The 10,633-nt window shown below is 36.8% G+C and overlaps 1 protein-coding gene across 1 annotated transcript; it reads right to left on the minus strand.

Annotated features, from left to right (window-relative positions):
- Positions 1-10,320, minus strand: LOC146640117 (receptor for retinol uptake stra6-like). Its single transcript, XM_085357851.1, has 17 exons — positions 10,220-10,320; positions 9,967-10,033; positions 7,791-7,876; positions 7,578-7,717; positions 7,146-7,312; positions 6,482-6,589; positions 6,041-6,108; positions 4,270-4,349; positions 4,097-4,158; positions 3,834-3,996; positions 3,658-3,733; positions 3,291-3,424; positions 2,779-2,896; positions 2,580-2,681; positions 1,573-1,736; positions 1,223-1,360; positions 1-284 (listed from the first exon to the last, which is right to left on the minus strand). Exons 1-17 carry the CDS (start codon positions 10,318-10,320, stop codon positions 1-3), a joined length of 2,058 nt encoding a protein of 685 aa, XP_085213977.1.
- Positions 10,321-10,633: the final 313 nt, after the last annotated feature.

The following is a 10,633-nucleotide window of genomic DNA, read 5'->3' on the forward strand; positions in this document are numbered from 1 at the left end:
TCATTCAGTTTTTTCTTGGCTTTCAGGGGTCTCAGTGGGCTCTGCTGGCTCTGCGCCCAGCTTGCTGGCCTCCATCTTGCTGCCCTTTTTGGAGGTTCGGTTGGGGGTGCCATTCAGGACGTTCTCCGAGTTCTGCAGAGTCTGAAAATGCTTCCTGGAGCCCAGCAGGGAGGGGTTGTTAACCAATGTGTACATCAGCTGCCAGCGAGAGCGAATCCTTTGACTGCTGTTCGCCTTGCTTGGCTTATTCTCCTGAATTCCTGAAAGCATGAAGGAGGAGCAGGCTGAGGGCAGAACGAGACAGCAAACCAAGGGGCTGAATATGCTTAGTGTCATGTATCAATGTATGCATGACGTATTTTGAAAACAGTGGCTAAGAAATTGTTACAACCCCATATAACAGCATAAGCATGCTTCATGTGTGTGTCACTGAAAAGAACACATTGTGGAGAAACACTCAAAGCCTTCTGTATTTGGCAGCTCTGTGGGTTTAGAAATTGTAGTCAGTAAAAGCTACACAACTAAATATCCATTTTGATATTTGTCATTACAAGCATATTCATCTGAGAGTCAGCAACTTATAATATAATATAGAGAAAAGTGGATTTAATGAAAACACAATGGTCCTGTGCTAATTTTGGCATGCCATTCTAAAGTGATAAATGTTGCTCTTTCCTGTAAGCTAAATTTTTTATCATTTATACTAACAATGTTACACAATTGCAACATGCAGTAGTAATAATCATAAAGTGAGGATTGCCAGGATGCAGATTTCAGCATGGCAGCATAATAAGCAGAAATGCTAAATAATAAACATATTATGATTGGACCACAGCATTAGCAGTAGCAATTAGCTGAGTCTACGGTAAAAGCTCTTCCTGACAGTGAGGATAATTAAGCTGGACAGTGTAGAGCTGAGCTTGACATGTTGAGAGTAACACATTGTGGCCTTCAGAAGTTAAACCACGGCTGTATTAAAAGAATAAGTCAGCACTGCTTAATTTTTTCCAATTGTGATCATTCTAGGTATTACAACAACTCCCTCTCCTGCCCACAACGCATTTTTTTTCATAAAGCACTATTATTACATTCTTATTAAATACTTAATGTTCAATATGTTTTAAATGTAGTGGCACAAAAGCTGGACTGTGTTTGCGTGTGTGTGTGTGTGTGTGAGAGAGAGGATGTTTGTCTTTATGTGTTTCCAGTTTAGGATTTCTACCTTCCTCTGCATCTTGTATTTTCTGTCCAGCTCTCCCGCCCCCAACCATCATGTCCAGCAGCAGCCCACAGAAAGCCTTCATCACCGGGTGCGACTGACTGACCTCCACCTTCAGGAAGTGTGTGTAGTAGCAGTAGGCTAAATAGAGTTAAAGGTCACAGAGTAGAATTTAAATCAGACTATCTGAAAAATGCAATTGCATACTTTTGTTATTATCATCAAGTCATGCAAGATGATTAAAATTAGTAACAGTGTTACTGTACATAAAGGATGTGTTCACAAAGGTCTATATAGCCTATTCCTCAATACTCCAGGATTCCATTGTTCTAGACAAATTGAATGAATCGTACCTGGGTCATAGGACTCTGCTGTGCGATGCAGCAGACTGACATCAATACGACCAAGATGGATGATGTTGTACAAAGCTGTTATTACTATTCTCCATATGGCAACAACCAGCCCCACCACGGTGTTGATTAGGAACAGCAGGTACGTCAGGAGGAACAGACTCTCTCTGAAAAGCATCATGGAGGAGACTGTGAGAAAAAACTGAGTGTAAACATGAAGTTAATTACATTAGCAATACAAAGCCTGTGACAGAGCTTGTGACCCTGAAAGTGCTGACCTCTGATGAGTGGAGGCTTCACATTTTTAAATGAAGTAATAACAAATAAACAACAACAACAAATAAAGGATTCTGAGTTGCATTGTGGGAAATGGTATTTGAGATTGGACCATAATAGGTCTTAAAACTCAAGAAATCTCAACCCTTTCAGCTAGATTTGTTCTTTGTTCTCCAACTTTATGCCTCAGTACAAAATTAAATAAAACCACTCATTATTCTTTAACAATCTATATAAATTAAATAATGTCTTTGTATTAAATGGATGTTTTTGAATCAGTTTTCAGCCTAAAGCTAAAACTACTCAACAGAAACTCTCTGAGGCCCCCTCTCCCACAAAACAAAGACCCCAGTGTCCTCAGAAGTAGTTGCATGTCTCTAATTAACAAGTTGAATCCCAGTGAGAAAGTATTCATGTTGTAATCTACTTAATCTACTTCTTTAGTATTTTTTGACGATACAGATACAAAGCCTTCAGTACTAATAGTTGGAAAACCATTTATTTATTTATTCAGTTCTTTGTAATTTAAAGACATCATTTATGCTGTAAAAGAGCTAAACTAAATAACTGACACGTGTTACTAATAATTAAACAGTTTCATCCTCAGAATTGCATTGCATTTTTATTAGTATCGAACAAAAATAAAATTACAACTAGTAATTGAAATGTCTAAGTAATAAACAAAACCTAATTAAACTGCATTCCAACAAATGAGTAGGACTAAACAAACACACCTGTTGTTCAGGTCTCTTGTGCCGGCTTTTTGTTTGATGAAAGCAAACTTAGCAGTCACATGCTGAAGCCCTGTCACCAGTATCAGTGTGACCCAGGCCGGCCTGAGACATCACAAAGGTGGAAAATGAAAGTGTTTTGAATCATTGATTCATGAAAAGAGAAAAAAGGAAAGAGCTATATGAATTGTTGCTGACTCACCATGCCTTTCCTGCAATTTCAAAGACAATGATGTTACGGCCGTAAAACACTGGGATAATGATCAAAAACACCAGGAACAAGAAGCAGATGAAAAACACAATGGTCTGGATAGCCATTCCTGCAGAGTTAACACAGAAACAGGCCACTTTGAATATTAAAATCATTTCTAAAAGTATTTTTTTTCCTTAACCCCTTAAGCCTTTTTTAAATGGCCAGCACTACAGGTTTTATTAAGCATCACTCACAAGCATTTGCAAAGCTGGATTACTACATAGTTAGTACTTTAGTAAACTACAATGAGTGCATTCATGGTAATAAGGGAACATGCCATCCAGATCAACAGCCTGTCTTTTTTAGTTGTAGTTCTTTTCTTCGGACAAAAAACTTTTTGAGAGACAATCCCTATTAAAAGGACAAGTCAAAAGGGTTTTTTTTTTTTCTTTTCATGATGTGGTATTTTCCAGCATTATTCTTAAAACTAAAGTCAGTGATGCAGTTTATTCAAGCTTTACCAAGGCTGACGATTGCAGCCTGGTATCCCGTCAAGCCCATCCAACAGACAACACCTGTTCTAGATGGATGCATGGTTTTCTGGTTGTTGCAAAGCTTGTAAATGTCTCCCTTATACAGTCCTCTTAGGTTTGATCTGAAACACATTAAGCCAGTGACACATCAGGTTCAGACAGGAAGGCCTGTCTGAGAAAAATCTAGAGAAAAATAAGTAACAAAGTTGAAATACTTATCATCAGGCAACAATGAGAAGTCTGGCAATATTGGGGTTAGACTATAATCAGTATTCAGAATAAGTAAACTTTTCATGGAGAAAATAGAGTTTCCTTTAACCAATGCCTCCAGTCTCTGAGGATTTACTGCACATACCTGTGGAGAACCATGGACCTCATGAGCATAATAAGGCTGACCAAGCAAGACAGGGTCATCGCACAGAGGTAGCATACTAACAAGCAAATGATGCAAAAGAAAAAACAAATTAGTCTTACTTTAAAACAAAAATACTTTGGTATTTTGTTACAGGGACAGCAAACAGACCCACATACCTTCCAGCAGCCATGTGTAAAAAGTTACAATTCTAACAACCTCCATCCTGTCATCTGATAACACAATCCCAAAACCCAGTAACAAGAAGGCGATATTTTCATCAATACCAGCACGAACAATGTGGAGAGTGGGCACCACCAGGACAACTATCAAGAGTGCGGTCTGTAGGGTGAAACAGGCAATGGTGAATGTAAAACAAATGAACCAAGATGGTATGACATTTTAAAATAGGTAAAGGTATTATTGGCTTATTTAAGCTCACATGGTGTATAGCCACACAGGTAACAAAAGATGATACCGCCAGCTTCAGTGGAAAACGAAACACTGAAAGGAAAAATGATCAAGTAGGTTACTGCAGCATTTCCAATATGTCAGATATGCAGAAGAAGTTAAGTCAGCGTTACATAAAAAATATATCTGTATGAGAACACTCACCTTTTTCAGGAATATAAATGTAACCCTTAATCACCTCCAGAATTCTCTCTGCAAGCGCTGGTTTGTCAGATGCTGACAAACTACAAGAGAACAAGTCGTGAGAGCTGCAAACTACATGAATGCGATTTATATTTAATTTATTTAACTTATTTACTTATGTATTGCTGATATCTGCAACTGAATTGCAAGTTCCTTTTCAAGCCTCCCCCAGTACCTCACTATGGGAAGAGCCCTCCGGTATGATCCATCAGATAATCAGAATCAGAATAATCTCTCATATCCCCCTTGGTTTTCAGAGAATCTGGGTTACGCTAGTAACCAAACATTTTCTACAGTAACAATTCAAGGCCACAAGCTCCATTGCAACACTGTAGTACTATATTTCCTCCTATTTTGGTTCACATCTCACTCTTCCAGTAAGTATTTATTTAATAAATGCTTAAAAAATATCTTTAAATAATTAAAATTTCAACAAGGATATTAACGTAATTGTTTATTTATGCATATTACAGTTCTCAAAATTAAAAAACCTTGTCTATAAAATAATTTAGAAAATACTACCTTTGATTTTGATTAGATTAATCCACTGTTCTCATTTTTTTTGCTCACACAACAAAGACAAAGAAAACAAACTTGAGCTGATTCAGAATTACACAGTCAGACTGATCGTCAGGTAAAGCTGAATAAATATCCAAATCCCATTTTGCAATGATCATTTCGGTTATAGAGGTTTATCCCCCGAAATATACAGTAAACCTTCTGTAAGCACCTTAATTGTTCAATGGCCTGTTGAAGATAAACAAAGATAACACTTCATCTTTTTTAATTCAGCATTTTCTTTATTTTTTAAAAACTGTCACTTGCTTTTGGCCTGTCTTTATATAATAAACTTCACTCATACTTCTTTAATTGCACGTAAACTCTTTGTACCTTGTTTTGAAAATAACTTTGTTCTTCCTCTTCTTCCTATCAGTCTTAACAGTAACCTGGATTTTTAAGGTGAATTTGGTTGTTTTAACTATCCTAATTTTATCACCTTTGAAGGTGCAAGCAAATATAGGTAATCCACAGTTTTAAAATGCTTTTACTTTGAATGAAAATCATGCATACATGTGGTGAGAAATGTGGTAAATTTCAACATATTTGTGGGTTTAAAGGATTATACACCATTACACAGTTGAAGCCAGTAGAAATCTCACTTTTAAAAAACAGACAAAAAATAATAATTTTGGCATGTGGCTTGAAAGTGCAATTAATTTGATTTGCATGAAGCCAGAGAAGCAAATGATCAGTTGATTTAATATCAAATGCTAGACTCCACTAATCTCATTTTTGAAGTTACTCCAAAAGAGCGATTATTTTAGCTTATAACTTGTGGAGCCTGGGCTCTGAACCAGTGACAGTCAGCTAATACAATGTAGAAAGAAAAGAATATTCTGAAAGGAAAATCTTTAGCAAATACTACTCTATAAATATCGATTAAAAATAAACCTACAAACATTATCAGGCCTTTGTCACATATTACATTCTGAAACTGAGAAGTCAGAAAATGATCACACTGCAACAAAGTAAGCTGCTAGCTCACTGTAATGGCACAGTTAATGGAACTGGAACTGAACACATTAAAGTCAGCAGCAAAACTGCCAATGAGCAAGCTTTCATTATAAATTTTGTCGTCTTCATTGAAATATGATCCCGACCTCTATCATGTTTTTTTTTGTGTCACCACTCTGAGTCTAATAAAATAAATCACTCTTTAATCTCTGCTCACCTGGCAGTTGAGGACTTTTTCTTGAGAAGTAACTTCACATAGTTGGTGTAGTAGCTACTGTCAAGGTCCTGTGAGCAAAAACATTTTAAGGTGTCAGTATTTCAGAACATAACTACAAGTTTAATTTCCTTCATAACTCTGTAATTTCAATGTTACCAATTAGTGTTTGTTGGGGATTTAATCTGCTTTTGAAGTATAAGTCTTGGATTAATATATTTGAAGGTGGGAAAATGTCACCTCTCCCGTCATAATCTGCTGAAGGACACAGGGTTAAACCTGTTCTTTTTCTGCACAAGCTGCTCATTGTAATCACAGTTCTGTTTTACATAATTGAACTATGTTACGTACTTATTCGTGTGCACCAGCCACAGCCAGAGATAAATATCATACATTTTTAGAATGTTGAAATTTAGAATGTTTGTGTATTCTGACTTTTCTCACCTCGTCCGTCTTTGGTCCTTTCACAAACAGCAAAGGGAACTGAATGCAGAGATATGCAAGGCAGGCCAGCTGAGGCAGACTTGCGAGTAGAGCATAGTATTTATAGATCTGTAAACAAATAAAATATGCTGTCCTTTAAAGTATCAGTTCCTTCAATTGTAACGTGATGTATTTTATACAAACCCAAAATTATATAAAATTATCAGTTACTAAAGGACTTACTTAATGACAAATCACAAAAGTTAAACAACTATAACCAGACTTGGCTGTTCCCATCTTGTTTGGGTTTTATTTCTTCCAGCTTTTGCACTGTTTTCAAACTTTTTAACTAGACTAGCTTATGTCTGCTACAACTAGAAGCAAGATCAACACTGTACAAGCATGTCATGAAAGTGAAACATGGAAAGGAAAATCTTTGGGATTGGTTGAGTTGTTGCCACAGTAGCTTGTTCATGCACCTCAAAATCTACCATGAGGTTGCATAGCAACAAATGTCTTTAAATTCAGCAGATATTTGAAATCTGTGTAGGATTTTTTTATACCAAGTCTGACGTTGAAAACAGAAGGGCAACATAAACTTTTAAAGAAAGTATTCTTCTCAGATATGAAATTCATTTGTTTCCCTTAAACATTATACATCAGTATTTTTTTGTTGGTATTTTACCTCTGGAGTCTTTGGACAGTCAAATTTCTGCCACACCAGGACTCCAAAGTGAGTGAAGGAGAGCAGTGTCCCAAACACATAACCTGCTTTGCGCTGCAGAGTTCCACATACCAACAGAGGATAATACAGGATTGGGTAATAAAATATGGCGATTATCTTCATGTACTCTGGAAAAAAAGGACCCAAAAAAAGACAGGGCATATCAGTTCCTAAAATGAAACCTCTAATCTAATCAGTATAGACAAAATGGAAAAACAAGGACTCTCTAGAATCCTCCACGTGAATAATCTGATTTTTAATAATAAAGGGATAATAATAAAGGCAGTGTATGTTCAAAAACCACTGACTGGCATGATAATCAAACCACCATATAACTGAAGCAATTACAATCTTCATTGCAACTAAAGAACAAACAAGCATTCAGATGTCTACCTTTATTATCTGCTGGAGTATCTTTGGAGAAAGGCAGAGGGTCTGGGGTGATCACTAGCATTGCCAGCTTGCTGAACACCAGTCCAAAAACAGCCATAACCACTCCTTTTTTCTGAGTCTGATCCAGGAAGTTGGCTGGACTGTGAGATCACACAGGGAGGCTCAGATAACATGAGACAAATGTGCAGTTAAATTTGTATTTACCAAATTTACCTGAAGATGCTTGAGGATCCTCTTGCGAAACCCTGGCAGAATTTATTTTTCCTGGTGAGACCTGCCAGGATTAACATGATCACCAGCTAGATGGAAGGACAAAATTTTAGATCTTCCGTTACGCGTCATACAGTTAATGCCACATCAGTGATTGTCATTATATACTAATATAGTAAAGTAGTATAGTTTTTTTACATTACATGCTGGAAACGTAATTTTAGGCTAGCTTGTTCTAAAAAGTTTCCTTTTGTCAAAAGCTGCCCCAAAATGTTGGCAGATTCATAAAAAAAGACTGTTTGTAACACACTTGTAAACAAGTGTAATCGAATGCTTCCTTGAAATGATAGGACAATCTGATTAAGACAGGATTATGACATTCGTTTCAGGTACAAATGGTGAACTGCAAACGTTATTCTTAATATGCTGTCGTGTCACTAAATGATAAGGCTTTACTGTGCCCCCTATCTTTCAGGGCTAAGTTGTATTTGATTGTGTTTATCAGAGCCTTTGCCAGCTCCAGGAGCTCATTAAAACTTCAACTTTCCAAAATAACACAGCACTGTAGATATGTCAGGAACTGACCTATAAGTCAGAAGAACCTCAAATAAATAACCTTGTTTGGTAGAAAACATATTTCATGACCCACCTCTAATAGTTTTTCAGATTGTTTACCGTACAATGAAATTGGGTCGTGTCCATTCTATACACAGTAGAGGGGATTTTTATGACTGAGTCAGTTGTGTTCATTCGTAATTGGTTGAAGGCTAAATGACAGTAAAAGTCCCTAAATGGCATATCCTTTGGGAGCAAAGACAACTGACGGATTCCTGGAAAATGCACCAAAGGATGTACTGGGAAATGAACCTCTCTCATCCTCTTATGTTCCACTTAAAAGGAGAATAGTTTAAATGTTCAAGCTGTGTTGGCAGCAGACATTCAAATCTATAATTTTATCTGATACTACATAAAAATTTCTTGGCTTGTGAGTCAGAGCTGACCCCTGCTTGTTATGTTTGTTTGCAAAAAGCTATCTTAAGACTAAGATGACTAGCGGATTACATTGGTGACAATGTCCACTCTTTTATACAGTCTATAATTGCTATAAACTGCTTAAGCCATGCATTCCCAAGAAACTACAAAGTTATCAGTGTTTCTCTTGTTCATTCTGCCTTACTGTAGAAACAAGCAGTGTTGGGTGTAACAGATTAAAAAGTAACACATTACTGTAGTCACACTACATTTTCAGCAACACAGTAATGTAGCATGTTACTGAACTAAATTCAGTCATTTCATTACAGTTTAAATTTTGCCACTGCTTGTGTTATAAACTGCGTTCTTCAGTCATCTGCACACAGGTGGATTAAAAAAAAACATCTAACAAATGTTTTTTTTCTGTGCACTTATTAAAGTATTCAGATTCTGATTCTGATTCTGATTCTGATTCGCGCCACAATCAGCCAATTTCAGTTCTTGTGCAGGAGGAAAAAAGCTTGTGGGGTGATACAGCCTTTGAGGAGTGGATATGCATCCTCTTATTTTTTATTGCATTTTAATGAGTAGTGTAATGAATTACTAATGAATTACTAAGTAATGAATCACAAAGAAAGTAATTAATTGCATTGCATTACTTATAAGAAAAGTAAAGAGTAATATATAATACTTTACTTTTTAAAGCTGCATCTCCTTAGACACCTTTTAAATTATAAAGGGACTTATTTTAGCCTAACACAACAACAATTTGCAGTTATACATTAATGAAGCAAAGCTATAAATACTACATTTCATTGTGCTACTACAGTAGCCTATAGGTCCGATAAATTAATGCATTATTAGCATTATTTCCCATATGATCATAACTTAGATGGTGATAAGTTAAAGAAAAAAAAGCAACACTCAGTGACTTGAGTAAGGTGTTGTGTCACCATGTACAACCAGAACAACGTCAGTGCACTGTAATATTGATTCTCCACGTCTGTGGATCTGTACTGGATTAAGAAGAACATCATTCTTCTAAATTATTCCCTCTTTTGGTGTTTGGAATATGGTGATGGAGAGTGCTAATGTGTTCAACAAGTTTGATATTATGCTGTATTTTAAGTGACCCCAATTTATCTGCAGTAACCCAACAAAACAACCCCCCGCCCTTAAGAGAGTAGTCAGGTCCAAGTATACTTACTGATATCGATAATATGCATATATGGAAGAGCTTGTCATCTGCTGTCGGGTCACATGGTAAAATAACTCTGCGACAAAAAGAAAATAAGGAATAAAACCATCATTAAAAAATGTGCAAAGTAAGCCTAAAACAAATCAAACCACCACATCTCAGCACTTTTCTGACCTTGTTGATGTACCAGGACCCAACCTGTGAAAATAATCAATGCTTATGGCCCCATTTGACACCTTTGACTCAACTTTTTTATACTCACTCTTTGGGTGGTTTTGTAGGCTCTGCGTTGTTTGAGTACCAGTCTGAATAGTCATAATAGGAATATTGAAAAGGCTCAACTCCCTCTTTGCTCTGATTCATTGCAGCTGTTTAATCAAGTCATACAGGTGAAGCAGGACAAATAAGGATCCAGAGGACTCCTCCTGGTCCAGCTCCAGTCAGCAGTCTGTTGGTGCTGCTGCAACGTGTCAGGACAGCTTGGCCCAAGAACCCCAACACATTCCAGTCCAGCTAATAACTAAACGCAGCAGATTAAGGGCTGCACAGAAGGGAGGGAGAGTGGAGCAAGGTTTAACATTCACGTGAAATGAAGCAAGTGGAGGAACAAATGTTTTAAACCTTGCAACATAATCATTTAAAAGTGATTCATAGAATAATATTTGGTCAAAGACAA

This window comes from Diplotaxodon limnothrissa, linkage group LG1 (genome assembly GCF_057381915.1).
Source record: "Diplotaxodon limnothrissa isolate DT_005_m linkage group LG1, D_limnothrissa_male_GT1.1, whole genome shotgun sequence".
Taxonomy (NCBI): Eukaryota; Metazoa; Chordata; class Actinopteri; order Cichliformes; family Cichlidae; genus Diplotaxodon; species Diplotaxodon limnothrissa.